Genomic DNA, 14,899 nt, shown 5'->3' with positions numbered 1-14,899 from the left:
GGAGCCTTGTCAGGGGAGTAAGAAGCATGGCTAACCACACATATGCATTGTTTGGCGAGGGAAGTTTCAATCAGATGCGCAGGCTTTGTAAGGCATTATCATGATGGAGCTCAATAGTTTTTGCTGCCCACAGGTCTGGTTGTCTGCATTACACAGCATCCCAAAAACGACAAAGGAACTCTTTGTAGGATTCTTTTCTGATGATTTGGCCTTGTGGGGTGTTCTTGTAATGCACAATCCCATGATAGTATACGAAAATGATCAGCTTGATCTTGACATTGCCACAATCCTGCCATGTTGTTATGGCTACTGGAGTGTTGGACATTTCTGCTGTGATGACTCAGTTTCTGGGTCCTACCCATAAACATACATATCAACACCTGTGATCATGACGTTCAGAAGGTTGGGGTTACTGTTAGTATTACCTGTGCAATTTTCAGATAAGTGTTGCTTCTGCTCCTTTGTGAGCAATTTCAGTACGAATTTCACAGACACTATCCTCATGCATAAATCCTCCGTCAAAACTGAACATAATGATCCAATTCTTACTTCCATTTCATTCGTAAGTTCTTGTACTGAGATTCAACTGTCTTCCATGACCAAGGTATATACTCATTCAATGACACTGTTTTCGGCTTGTTAACAGTCTGCCTGAGTGCTGTCCATTAATGTCTGGCTATCATTGAAGCATTTGAACCACTCCTTTATCCATAAGTTGCTCATGGCACCATCCCCAATAACCTGTTTAATCTTATGAATTTTTTCCATTTGTGTATCACCAAGCTTTTGGCAAACTTTTATACAATATCGCTGTTCATTTTCTTCCACTGCACAAATTACTGGAATCCCACAAGAATTCACTTCACATCCTCACTCATATGTCAAATGTCAGTGACTGAAGCTAGCGCTCTCTCTCTCTCTCTCTCTCTCTCTCTCTCTCTCTCTCTCTCTCTGTGTGTGTGTGAGGTGTGTGTGTGTGTGTGTGTGTGTGTGTGTGTGTGTGTGAGGGGGGGAGGGGGGCCTCGCACGTGTGGCATTTGAGCTTTCTGCCCGCTGGAAGAAATTCATGACGACTGTGTATGAATGTTAACCCCCCCACACATCACCACCAAAGAAAGTTGCCCATACTTCACTAGTTTATGTGGGAAAGAAGACTGTTCAATACTTTTTGAAGAGACATTGCACACAGTACAAATGAAGGTTCAATTTCTTGATTGATATCTACATTCATAACCATGATTGTCAAAAAGAAATTACCGCATTCTTGATACATTACTAGAATTACGTCTTCACATTTACTTACATTGCTCTAATTGTGCCATAAATTTGTACTTTCACTTGATATACACTCACCTTTTTCATCATGCATACAAAATCTGATATACGGAGGAACATATGAGAAGAGACTAGTTCTCAATGCTTGTGATTGGTTGCAGGGGTCTGTCGTCGTCACAGCTGCAATAAAAAATTTTTGTTATTTCTCTATAGCTTCTAACAGAGAGCAAATTAATATTGAGCTTCTTAGTTATCTGATCATACCTTCTACTTTGATAATCCTTTTTGATGATGTGTCATTAAGTGAAATTGATCCCAAAGATTCACCTACAACAGAGGGAGTGTTCGAATCTGTGGATACAGTTGTTAGGCTGCTAACTGCTGAACGAGTATCTGGAAGAAAACAATTTTTAAGGTTGAGATATTCAATGCATTCGAGTAATTAAAATATAGTACTTATGTAAGGAATCTTCTATTCTATGTTTCACATATGTATAAAGTATGATAGTTGGCAAAGTGGCGAACCTCAAGCAATATACATCACTATTACAGTGAGGACAGACTACGTTGCTCAACATAATGTCTTTTGTGATAGCCAGTATTCACAAAAAGAAGCATTAAGAAATTGTTAGTGTTCTCAAGTTATTACCAAGTCATCATCAAATGATTTACATAACTTTGAGTTTCAGTTTTGTGCACAGATTAGGTATATGTAAGTTTTTATCTGCAGAGGCCTGAGATAGTGCACAAACTCAAAAAGATGAAAATTATTTCACAATGACTTAGTAAGAAGTTGTAATTGGTAATGATACCACTTAGGCGACCCCAGGCAAAATGTACTACAAACAAATTTTACAAGATGATCAACATGTTTCCTTAAGGCAGTATGCCTCGATTGTGTAATAGTAAGAACACTGCTAGGTTTTGAACAAATATTTCTTCAGAGCTCTAAAGCAAAAATCGTCAGACAGCTAGCAAAATTTCTCAAAATAATAAATAATTACTTCTTCTAAATGACGATCTTTAAAATTCAAGAAAGCTTCATGCCAAACTGTCATTTGCAAAGTCATGATGTATTATACCGGTAGTTGTTAATTGGTGATATTTCTAACACAATTTATGGTTTAAACTGTGTCAATATTTTATTTTGTGTAAATTACCGTATTTACTCGAATCTAAGCCGCACCTGAAAAATGAGACTCGAAATCAAGGAAAACAAATTTTCCTGAATCTAAGCCGCACCTGAAATTTGAGACTCGAAACTCAAGGGGAGAGAAAAGTTTTAGGCCGCCAAATCGAAACAAAGTTGGTCCATTGTAATATGAGACACAATTTAGGTCGAATGAATGACGATACAGCTACAGTAGTTTGGTTCGAGTCGTAAGCTTAGCAGTTTATCTTTACCAGGTAGCCATTGCTATGTGTCAAGCGCTCCTTCCGTATTTATACAGGTACCCTTCCTTTTTCACGTGCTTAGTCTGGTTTGAATGGATTGCTTATTTTTCTTTGATCTGATAGGTGCCGTTTTCTTTGTTATAGGTGTTTACGTCACTAAGCTGAAAATTCATTACTGTACTGTGTCATGCATTGCTTGTCGCATTCTGATAGTGCATGTTTACGGCCTGTCGCCGCTCACGGCATGGCTTGCTTTCGTGCACGCCACCGCCGCTTACAATTAAAAGAGAGAGAGAGAGAGAGAGAGAGAGAGAGAGAGAGAGAGAGAAGAAGAAGAAGAAGAAGAAGAAGAAGAAGAAGAGAGGAATCGTCTCATTAACGAAACAATGGCAAGAGACTGCTATTTGTTGTTACTGAAACTGCTGCTTTCTTTGATAGTAATCAACAAGAACCAAATAATAGACTGCGAATGATAGAAGATGTTCTGAACGAGAGTTTCACGAAAATTTTTCTCCATTTGAAAATCTTTCCAGACACTTTAGTACATTACATTCTGCACAAAAATTAGAGTCATCTTGGATTTAAAAATCTAGTCAATTGCCGTGCTTCATTTTTGGCTGTATCACTATTAGGCATAAGAATAATACGAATATAAACATGGCATGATATGTATATTCTTCCGCGTTTGCTGTTGTCTCACTCTAGTTTCGTAGTTTATTAGGCAGACAGTATTTAAATGAGATAGCAGCAAACACGAAACAATACGTGGCACAATTTTTATATTCGTATTATTCTTATGGTGAAGAGAATACTGCATGTGATTCACAATTCATAGAAGTTCCTATTAGCAACCATTTCTTCTCACAGATAGGAAAAAATTCAGAATGTAGAGTTGGCCATATTGACAAACATCCCAAACAGTGTTGCATGTCGGATTTTCGTAGTACATTGAGATGCTCCTACATTCGAAGATGAACAATACGGAATTTGTATTTACTTCGTTGGATAATGTATGAAAATGCAGTGGTCGAAACTCGAGGTGGAGAAAAAGCTCGTGTTTTGCCTTTTTTTAAATTTATTTACTGACGCAGAGGTTTTGGTGCCAGTATTTATCTTTGTGCCTACAAAGCATGCCTGTGTAGCGCTACATATATTCGACGGCAGATGTTAGTCGTGGCGGCACCCATCAACATTTTTCAGAACTTCCGCTTGCTTTGCACTCGATTCTAAGCCGCAGGCAGTTTCTTGGATTACAAAAACCGGGAAAAAAATGCAGCTTAGATTCGAGTAAATACGGTATACAAGGGGCTTTGAAAGCAAAAAACGAAGGCTAATCACTTACACAGTTTCTACACCTGAATAAATTTAAACTGAAGACAGAAAAGTCAAAAAATAAAATACATGTTGTGCACAAAATAGGCAACAGATATTCAAAACTAGACAAGTGCAAAGTAATCAATAGCCGCTACAGAAACAGCTTTTAGTACAGCACTGGAAATTCTAATTGTGATTTAAACACAGTTGATTGTAATTAATGAACTTTGAAAACACACTGAAATCTGCTATTTCATGAAAATAATTGTTTCTAAGGTAGTAGAGGAGATATTGTTTCATCACTGTATGCTGCTGCAATTATAAAGCTGCCAAAGCCCGGCACCTAGATTGCATGCGATAAGAGAAACGACAATCTTCAGAGTTGCAAAAGTTTAAAATGATAAGTATAGCTGACAAAAGAACTGAATGACCATAACATTTTCCTCTGGCTTAAGTCACATACCATTATAGCTAAACCTTCAAGTTCATATCGACTTTCAAGAAAATAAGATCATTAAAGCTTTTGTTAACTCTTCTGCACCCAAAAAGCTATTTTTCAGTCAGAAATTGATTCATGATGATTAATCTCTTATCTTTTAAACTAGGCATGGGAAATCTAAGGTGACCTGCTGGCCTGATTCACATACTTAAGCTCACAGGCTGCCAGGTTACATTATGCGACAGCAGCACTCCTAGCACAAAGTCAAAAGTATAGCATCCGTGACGTTAACATTATGGGGTAACACACTGACATGACAGCCAAGCCTTTCCTGACGTATCATGACAACAAACTACATATTTTTAAGTGCACATAAAATTAATGTTCATTCTCTTTTCAGATGTTTACATTTATGTGTGTGCCATGACTACTGTTTATTTACAGAAGACATTTTACAAAAGCTGTATTAAAAAATTTCAATGCAAAATTCTGCAACACTGTTTCTAAAGAAACAATGTTCATGAAATGTAAATGCTAAGCATATTGAAATGTAATCACAGAAAAATAAATGCCTACCAAAGCAACTGGTTGTAGCTACTTAATCATAAATAACTTCAGTTCCAACAACTGCAGTGTTCTAATATATCCCCAACACACAAGAATTATTTACTAGTGTTAATACAACAAAGCCCAGAAAAACAAAATATGGCAATGAGATACGCAATCCCGGTTGAGAAGCAATTGTGAGTAACTGTGATTTTTGGCCACAAGCAGGTCATCTGAGTGTGTGAAAGTGTGTTATTGTCCACAAACACTACTGACAAGCATTTTTTAAATATTTGTCCAAAAATACTTTGATGACTGATTGCATAGGCATAGTCTGTTTATGTAACACTAACTAAGAATGATGGACCTTGGCGTCGGTGAGGAGGCTTGCATGCCTCAGCAATACAGATAGCTGTGTCGTAAGTACAACCACAAGAGAGGGATATCTGTAGGAAGGCCAGACAAACATGTGGTTCCAGAAGAGGGGCAGCAGCCTTTTCAGTAGTTGCAGGGGCAACAGTCTGGATGATTAACTAATATGGCCTTGTAACATTAACCAAATTAGCCTTGCTGTGCTGGTATTGCAAACGGCTGAAAGCAAAGGGGAAACTACAGCTATAATTTTTCCCGAGGTCATGCACCTCTGTTGTATGGTTAAATGATGGTGATGTAATCTTGGGTAAAATATTCCCCCATTTGGATCTCCAGATGGCGACTACTTAGGAGGATATCATCTTCAGGAGAAATAGACTGGCATTCTACAAATTGAAGCATGGAATGTTAGAGCTCCTAATTGGGCAGGTAGGTTAGAAAATTTAAGAAGTGAAATGGATAAGTTGAAGTTAGATACAGTGGGAATTAGTGATGTTCGGCGGCAGGAGGAACAGGACTTCTGGTTAGGCGAATACTGGGTTACAAATAGAAGGTGAAATAGGAGCAATAAAAGAGTGGGTTTAATAATTAGTAAGAAAATTGGAATGCAGGTCAGATACTATGAATAGCATATTGAACGCATTCTTGTAGCCAAGATACACACAAAGGGCGCACCTACCACAGTGGTACAAGTTTACATGCCAACTACACTCCTGGAAATGGAAAAAAGAACACATTGACACCGGTGTGTCAGACCCACCATACTTGCTCCGGACACTGCGAGAGGGCTGTACAAGCAATGATCACACGCACGGCACAGCGGACACACCAGGAACCGCGGTGTTGGCCGTCGAATGGCGCTAGCTGCGCAGCATTTGTGCGCCGCCGCCGTCAGTGTCAGCCAGTTTGCCGTGGCATACGGAGCTCCATTGCAGTCTTTAACACTGGCAGCATGCCGCGACAGCGTGGACGTGAACCGTATGTGCAGTTGACGGACTTTGAGCGAGGGCGTATAGTGGGCATGCGGGAGGCCGGGTGGACGTACCGCCGAATTGCTCAACACGTGGGGCGTGAGGTCTCCACAGTACATCGATGTTGTCGCCAGTGGTCGGCGGAAGGGGCACGTGCCCGTCGACCTGGGACCGGACCGCAGCGACGCACGGATGCACGCCAAGACCGTAGGATCCTACGCAGTGCCGTAGGGGACCGCACCGCCACTTCCCAGCAAATTAGGGACACTGTTGCTCCTGGGGTATCGGCGAGGACCATTCGCAACCGTCTCCATGAAGCTGGGCTACGGTCCCGCACACCGTTAGGCCGTCTTCTGCTCACGCCCCAACATCGTGCAGCCCGCCTCCAGTGGTGTCGCGACAGGCGTGAATGGAGGGACGAATGGAGACGTGTCGTCTTCAGCGATGAGAGTCGCTTCTGCCTTGGTGCCAATGATGGTCGTATGCGTGTTTGGCGCCGTGCAGGTGAGCGCCACAATCAGGACTGCATACGACCGAGGCACACAGGGCCAACACCCGGCATCATGGTGTGGGGAGCGATCTCCTACACTGGCCGTACACCACTGGTGATCGTCGAGGGGACACTGAATAGTGCACGGTACATCCAAACCGTCATCAAACCCATCGTTCTACCATTCCTAGACCGGCAAGGGAACTTGCTGTTCCAACAGGACAATGCACGTCCGCATGTATCCCGTGCCACCCAACGTGCTCTAGAAGGTGTAAGTCAACTACCCTGGCCAGCAAGATCTCCGGATCTGTCCCCCATTGAGCATGTTTGGGACTGGATGAAGCGTCGTCTCACGCGGTCTGCACGTCCAGCACGAACGCTGGTCCAACTGAGGCGCCAGGTGGAAATGGCATGGCAAGCCGTTCCACAGGACTACATCCAGCATCTCTACGATTGTCTCCATGGGAGAATAGCAGCCTGCATTGCTGCGAAAGGTGGATATACACTGTACTAGTGCCGACATTGTGCATGCTCTGTTGCCTGTATCTATGTGCCTGTGGTTCTGTCAGTGTGATCATGTGATGTATCTGACCCCAGGAATGTGTCAATAAAGTTTCCCCTTCCTGGGACAATGAATTCACGGTGTTCTTATTTCAATTTCCAGGAGTGTATATCCGCAGATGAAGAGCTGTACAATAAGATTAAAGAAATAATTCAGACAGTTAAAGGAGATGAAAATATAACTGCAATAAGGGACTGAAATTTGATAGTACGAAAAGGAAGACGAGGAAAAATAGTAGATAAATATGGACTAGAGCACGGAACGAAAGAGGCAGCTGCCTGGTAGGGTTTTGAACAGAGCATAATCATCACTGACACACTGTTTAAGAACAATAAAAGAAGGCTGTATATCTGGAAGAGTCTTGGAGACACCGGGAGGTTTCAGATCGATTATATAACAGACATATATTTAGGAACCAGATTTTAAACTGTGAGACATTTCCAGGGGCAGATGTGGTCTGACCAAAATTTATTAGTTAAGAATTGTAAATTAAAACGGAAGAAATTGGAATAAAGGCAGGAAATTAAGGGTATGGAACACGGATTAGTTGAAAGAACCAGAAGTAGTTGTAAGTTTCGGTGAGAGCATTCAGCAACAGTTGACTAGAAGAGAGGAAAGGAATACAGTAGAAGATGAATGGGTAGCTTTAAGAGATGAAATAGTGAAGGCAGAAGAGGATCAAATGAGTAAAAAGATAAGGCTTAGTGGAAGTCCTGGATACCAAGAGATATTAAATTAAACTAGTGAAAGGATGAAATTTAAGAAATTTAAAGAATGCAGCAAATGAAGCAGGTGAAAGGGAATACATACTTTTAAAAAACAAGATTGATAAGAAGTGCAAAATTGCTAAGCAGGGAAGGCTAGAGGACAAATGTACGGATTTAGAAGCATATTTCAGATACCACATACAGGAAAACTAAAGAGGACTTTGAGAAGGAAAAACAGCTGTATTAATATAAAGAGTTCCGATGATAACCCAGTCCTAAGCAAGGGAAAATGAGATGGGAGATTGGATACTACGAGAAGAATTTGACAAAGCTCTGAAAGATCAACGTTGAAACAAAGCCTCGGAGTAAACGATATTCTGCCAGAGCTACTGATAGCCTTGGTAGAGCCATCTGGTGTGCAAAATGTATGAGACAGGCGAAATATCCTCAGACTTTAAGAAGAATGTAGTAATTCCAATTCCAAAGAAATCTGTTGCTCACTTATGTGCAAATTACTGAACTATCTGTTTCACAAGTTTTGATTGCAAAATACTAACAAATTCTCAGCAGGAGAATGGAAAAACTGGTGGGAGCCAACCTTGGAAAAGATCAGAGAAATGTAAGAACAAGCGAGGCAATACTGACTTTATGACTTACCTTAGAAGACAGATAAAGGGAAGATCAACTTACATTCATAGCATTTGTACACTTGGAGAAAGCATTTGACAATGTTGACTGGAATACTCTTTTTGAAATTCTGAAGGTAGCAGAGGTAAAATACAGGGAGCGAAAGGCTATTTACAAATTGTACAAAAATGAGACGACAGTTATAAGAGTCGAGGGAATGAAAGAGAAACAGCGCCTCAGAAAGGAGTGAGAAGGGTTGTAGCCAATTATTGAATATGTACATTGAACAAGCAGTGAAGGAAATCGAATAAAAATTGGTATAGTAATTAAAGTCCAGGGGGAGGAGGGGGGGGGGGGGGAAGAAATGGGGGGGGGGGGTGGGAGGTTTGCCGATGACACTAATTCTGTCACAAACAGCAAAGAACTTGGAAGAGCAACTGAATGGAATGATCAGTGTCATGAAAGAAGGATATAAGATGAACATCAACAAAAGCAAAACAAAGAATATGGAATGTAGTCGAATTAAATCAGGGAATGCTGAGGGAATTAGATTAGAAAATGAGACACTTTAAGTGTTAGATGACTTTTGCTATTTAGGTAGCAAAATAACTGAGAACTGAAATTTGTTAACATCAAATATAGATTTAAGTGTCAGGAAGTTTTTCAGAAGGTACTTGTTGGAAATGTAGACTTAAATGGAAGTGACATATGGGCAATAAACACTTTAGATAAAAAGAGAATAGAAGCTTTTGAAATGTGGTGCAACAGGAGAATGCAGAAGATCAGATGGGGTGATCATGTAACTAATGAGGAAGTAGAGAACCGAATTCGGGAGACCAAAAGATCTGTTGCACAACTTGAAAAAAAGAAGGGATCTGTTGATTGAACACATTCTGAGACAACAAAGGAGCAACAATGTAGTATTGGAGGGAATCGTGTGCACGCCCGCGCGAATATGTGTGTGTGTGTGTGTGTGTGTGTGTGTGTGTGTGTGTGTGTGTGTTTGTTGGGGGGGGGGGGGGGGGTTAAGCAGATTCAGGAAGATGTAGGCTGCAGTAGTTATTCAGAGATGAAGAGGCTTGCAGGATAGAGTAATGTGGAGAGCTGCATAAACCAGTCTTCGGACTGAAGATCACAATGACAAATTATGCCACCATTTCATTGTTCATTTTAAAAAATTTGTATATTAGGTGTATTATAGAGAAGCCAAGCTGGAAAAAATGCGAACAACAGACTAGTGAATTGTCAAACCAATAGTACTCACACTCAGTATGTACTGGTAATACTAAGATTATTTTGATCGGCATCAATACTGTTTATTAGTATTTCTAATATTTACTGCCATTTTATTAATACATTGACATAAATATTGAACATGTGAAGGCCCCATAACTTCCCTTTGACATTTCTACCTTTCTAGATGATAGGCACCAGGCTTGGCAGTATTCATGAGATGCGATAACAGCACCTCTAATGCTGAAGTTAAGAGGTATAGCATCTGTGTCATTAAGTTTATGGATAATATATTTTAAAATTAAACATAAGAAAGCAACACGTGAAATACAATGGCTTTGTCAAAATAAGATAAGCAGGCCATACACTGATCAGCCAGAACATTGTGACACCTGCCTAATAGCCGGTATGTCCACCTTTGGCATGAACAGCAGCAGCAATGCCATGTTCATTCGCATTCCAGGTGTTCAGTTGGGTTCAGTTCTGGCGAGTTAAAGGGGGGGAGCACATCAATTGAAACTTGCCACTGTGTTCCTCTCCATTGCACCCTTGGCCTTGTGATGTAGCATTTTATCTTGCTGAAAAATGCCACTGCCCTTGGGCGTACACGGTCTGCGACCAGTGTACGATACTCCTTGCCCTTTATTGTGCCTTGCACAATCTCCACTGGACCCACAGATGACCATGTAAATTTTTCCAGAGAATAATGAAGGTGACGTCTGCTTGTCTCCATCCCACAGTACAAGTGTCAAGGAGCTGTTCCCTTGGAAGACAAGAGATTCGCACCCTCCCATCAGCATGATGAAGGAGGTATGGAATTCATCAGGCCATGCAATGCTCTGCCACTGTGACAATGTCCAGTGCCTATGGTCACATGCTCATTTCAGTCATAATTGCTGATGTTGCATTTTAACACTGGTACATGCATGGGTCGTCAGCTGCAGGGGCCTATCATTGGGAGTTGTTGCTGCACTGGATGTTTAGACACACTTGTACTCTGACCAACATTAAAGTTTGACATTAGTTCCGCAACAGTTCGCTCCCGGTCTGCTCAGTGCACAATGCTCGATATCTGTAATGAGATGTGGCCACGCAGCCCCATGACATCTGGACATGGTTTCACTTTATTTCATCACATGTTGAAGACACTCACCACAGAACTCCTCTGACACCCAACAAGTCATGCAGTTTCTGAAGTGCTTGTACTGGGCCTCTGGGCCATCACAATCTGCCCTCAAATTCATATATATTGTGCGCCTTCCTTGTTCTACATACGGACAACATGCGCACTAATACTACATACACAGTGCGTGAGGGGGGAGGGGGAGTGAGGGGGCGAGAGGGGTAGGGAGGGGGGGCAGAGAGGTAGGGAGGGGGGGCAGAGAGGTAGGGAGGGGGGGGGCAGAGAGGTAGGGAGGGGGGGGGGCAGAGAGGTAGGGAGGGGGGGGGCAGAGAGGTAGGGAGGGGGGGGGGCAGAGAGGTAGGGAGGGGGGGCAGAGAGGTAGGGAGGGGGGGCAGAGAGGTAGGGAGGGGGGGCAGAGAGGTAGGGAGGGGGGGCAGAGAGGTAGGGAGGGGGGGCAGAGAGGTAGGGAGGGGGGGCAGAGAGGTAGGGAGGGGGGGCAGAGAGGTAGGGAGGGGGGGCAGAGAGGTAGGGAGGGGGGGCAGAGAGGTAGGGAGGGGGGGCAGAGAGGTAGGGAGGGGGGGCAGAGAGGTAGGGAGGGGGGGCAGAGAGGTAGGGAGGGGGGGCAGAGAGGTAGGGAGGGGGGGCAGAGAGGTAGGGAGGGGGGGCAGAGAGGTAGGGAGGGGGGGCAGAGAGGTAGGGAGGGGGGGCAGAGAGGTAGGGAGGGGGGGCAGAGAGGTAGGGAGGGGGGGCAGAGAGGTAGGGAGGGGGCAGAGAGGTAGGGAGGGGGGACAGCGGGAGGGAGGGGGGACAGCGGGAGGGAGGGGGGACAGCGGGAGGGAGGGGGGACAGCGGGAGGGAGGGGGGACAGCGGGAGGGAGGGGGGACAGCGGGAGGGAGGGGGGACAGCGGGAGGGAGGGAGGGATAGGGAGAGGGATTGGGAGAGAGAGAGAGAGAGAGAGAGAGAGAGAGAGAGAGAGAGAGAGAGAGAGAGTGAGTTTTGCCTTGCTTCCTGGTAGGTCATCGCAAAAACTTACACCTTTTAGAGAACACATGATGATATCTTGCATAGAAACTCATGTGAAAAAGCATCAACCTTGTCTACATCCACTACACCAAACATACAAATTTTGCCATGAGCTTTTAGGAAAACCACATTTAATGCCTGGCATTCTGGCCAAAGATATCAGTCATGTGTACGAGGTGTGCTTGCTCATGTGAATGTGTGCATAGCTTTCTTTCTGAAGAAGACTGGCCAAAAGCTCAGATGTATAATAGTCTTCTTGCTGTGCTTTTCTGCAGCTTAATATGTCACCTTTAGGGTGAGTGGCAACCTATCGCTTTTGTAATATTGTTGATATTCCAAGCTGGACTTCCCACTGTTTGATTTAAAGTTATTCAGTCATTAAAAATTCAACAGCAGTTTAATATGATATCTCTGAGCTTGATTTTTTACACAAGCTTGTTCATATATAGATTTACATCGCTGACATGAGTCTTAGGGCATTTTCCAGGTTGTCACTGTTAACCTTTTACATATAGTGCATTTATTTATTTATTTATTTTAATGAGAGGAAAATTATTCACACTTAAGTGTGCTTCCAAAAAGACAAATTTTCTTTATTGCAAGTGATCTCAATTGTGTAACTTTATTTTTTCTCCGTGAAATATAAAATACGGCCAGGCCTCAGACTTTAAAGAAAAATTCTGAAGTGCAACAAGTCCCACTTAAAGGTTTTCTGGCGCTTTCTATGTCACTTTTTGAAGTGTTAGCAAATATGGCAAAAGTGCTGTCTAACAGTTACCAGCTCTCATCTGCATTTACCACAAGCACATCTTGGTCCGAAAAGCTTCCAGATGGCTGTTTTATTAGTGAGCTAACTGGCTTGGCTTCTGAAGTTTGTTATTTAAGTCATTTAAATAACCTGTGATTTCAAACAGAAAGACTAACTCACAAATCTGTTGGGGCTCTACTTCAGCCAATGACAAATGATTTCTCTTTAACAGTCAAAAAATCTGCTATTGCTTGTTGAAGGTCATAAAAATGTTTCAGTATTTTGCCCTTACTCAGCCATTTCACTCTGTAACGGTAACTGAAATTTTCATGATTGGAGCATACATCATCCAAATATTGATTGAACTGGCAATGATGTAGCGCATGGGACTCTATAAAAAATTGATGCTGAAGAATTGTTACAAAAGCTTTCTCAATATTTAATTCAATAGATTTTTCATTTAATATGCCAATAAAATCTTTTCATGAACCGACCATCAAAGGTGCCTAATCATAAACTCCAGAGAGTTGTCTCCATGGTAAATTGAATGTTTCACTATTTTTTTCCTATACTTCAAAATGTATTTCATACAAAACTTCTTTTTCATATGATATTCCTTCACAACAGACAGTGATTCACCATACAAGCAAATGGTTTTATTTCTGTAAATGATAAAGAAATAATCCTCCATCCATTTCTCCTGTCAACATTCAGCATGTACTTTCCTCTTCTTAATTCTAGACATTTTCCAAATTCAGTAATGATACAAAGAAACACTTGCACAAATTAACAAACAACTTGCACAGAACTTTATGTTTAAGCCAACAACAGATAACGAGTTTGTTCATGAAGTTGCTGCTGCTGTTCAAAGCAACACTTTTCAGAAATAGATGGTAATTTCTGTACTAATGTCACCTATCATCATCTGTGATCTATCACTGTGTAGCAGACACACACACACACACACACACACACACACACACACACACACACACGAGCACATGGGCCGTAACTTTGTGCTAAGCCTGAAAATGTGTGTCTCTCTGCTGCTCAAATGCAGTCATGCTGAAATGGATTGCACATGTGCAGAGTAAGCATTTATCTTTGTCATGAGCTGCAAAAATGATGTGAGCCATCTGAAAATGTTTCCCTGGTGGAGTGCAATGCTAGCACCTCACTCCCTCCCCACAAATTTGTTCAGCAGGCCAAACAGAAGCCAATCACAGGCCAGATCTGGCCTGCGGGCTGCCAGTTGCCAACATGGATTTTAAATTAAGTGCTGTTTACAGACTCAACACTTTTAAAATAAATTACATTTCAAAATAGTGCTTCAAACTGTAGATGGCACCAATGTTTCTTCAAAATAAAACATAAATGGGCAATTAAATCAACGTTATCCATCATTACAAAATCCTGTTGTCTGCAAAGAGTGTCTTGCTTAATGATCTTCATTGTAAACCCTAGAAACTTGACTACATTTATTTTTAAATCAATGCTCGAATTACCTTCCTCACTGTCTTCTGCTGGCTCACCTTTACTGTCACCATCTTCTCCACTGTAACTGAAACCAAAACAAGTTTATCTGAGAGTGTGTGTTCTGAAACTGCTGAGGAGAAAAAGATACAGAAGTTAATGTGGAACAGCAAAATAGGACCTACTCGTAGGCAGCTTAAGAGAAAATGTCCAGATCAAAGATCAGTTTAACGAAATCAACAACTTAAGTGAAACAATTAATTGCAAATTATTAACACTAACTTAAGCAAAGATAGGAGCAGATAAATATTCAAAACATTTGCTAGTACAAGTCTTGACCAAAAATCACATCTAAACATCCAATGTAACAAAAGATAAGACCTTGCGCTAAACAGATGTGACACTGCTATTTAGCTCATTAAGGCTGCATTATAATTTTCCACATGATGAAAGCATCAAAGAGAATTACATATATTTGCCTTCAAAGTAGCACTACCCAATAACTGTTGGTTAATTGTTAGGCTATCACATAAAAAAATATTAATGTACAAGACAAAAAAAAGAACCGAAGATGGTATATAAAACTAGTGCATTCAGGA

The 14,899-nt window shown here is 41.7% G+C and overlaps 1 protein-coding gene across 5 annotated transcripts in view; it reads right to left on the bottom strand.

Moving 5' to 3' along the window:
• The window catches only part of LOC126162655 (tubulin monoglutamylase TTLL4-like), a 246,392-nt gene that overhangs the window by 187,905 nt on the left and 43,588 nt on the right, over positions 1–14,899 (bottom strand). For all 5 annotated transcript variants that reach the window (XR_007535095.1, XM_049919293.1, XM_049919296.1 and 2 more), the window contains exons 4-6: positions 14,333–14,388; positions 1,540–1,668; positions 1,354–1,455 (exon numbers count right to left, since the gene is read on the bottom strand). Coding sequence is in view for 4 of the 5 variants with exons in the window: in XM_049919293.1 (XP_049775250.1) it covers positions 1,354–1,455; positions 1,540–1,668; positions 14,333–14,388 (287 nt within the window). In the remaining variant the exon portion in view is untranslated. The remainder of the gene's footprint in view (positions 1–1,353; positions 1,456–1,539; positions 1,669–14,332; positions 14,389–14,899) is intronic.

Source organism: Schistocerca cancellata, chromosome 2 (assembly GCF_023864275.1).
Source record: "Schistocerca cancellata isolate TAMUIC-IGC-003103 chromosome 2, iqSchCanc2.1, whole genome shotgun sequence".
Taxonomy (NCBI): domain Eukaryota; kingdom Metazoa; phylum Arthropoda; class Insecta; order Orthoptera; family Acrididae; genus Schistocerca; species Schistocerca cancellata.
The sequence above is the reverse complement of the archived record's forward strand: the minus strand, read 5'-3'. Positions and strand labels throughout refer to the sequence as shown.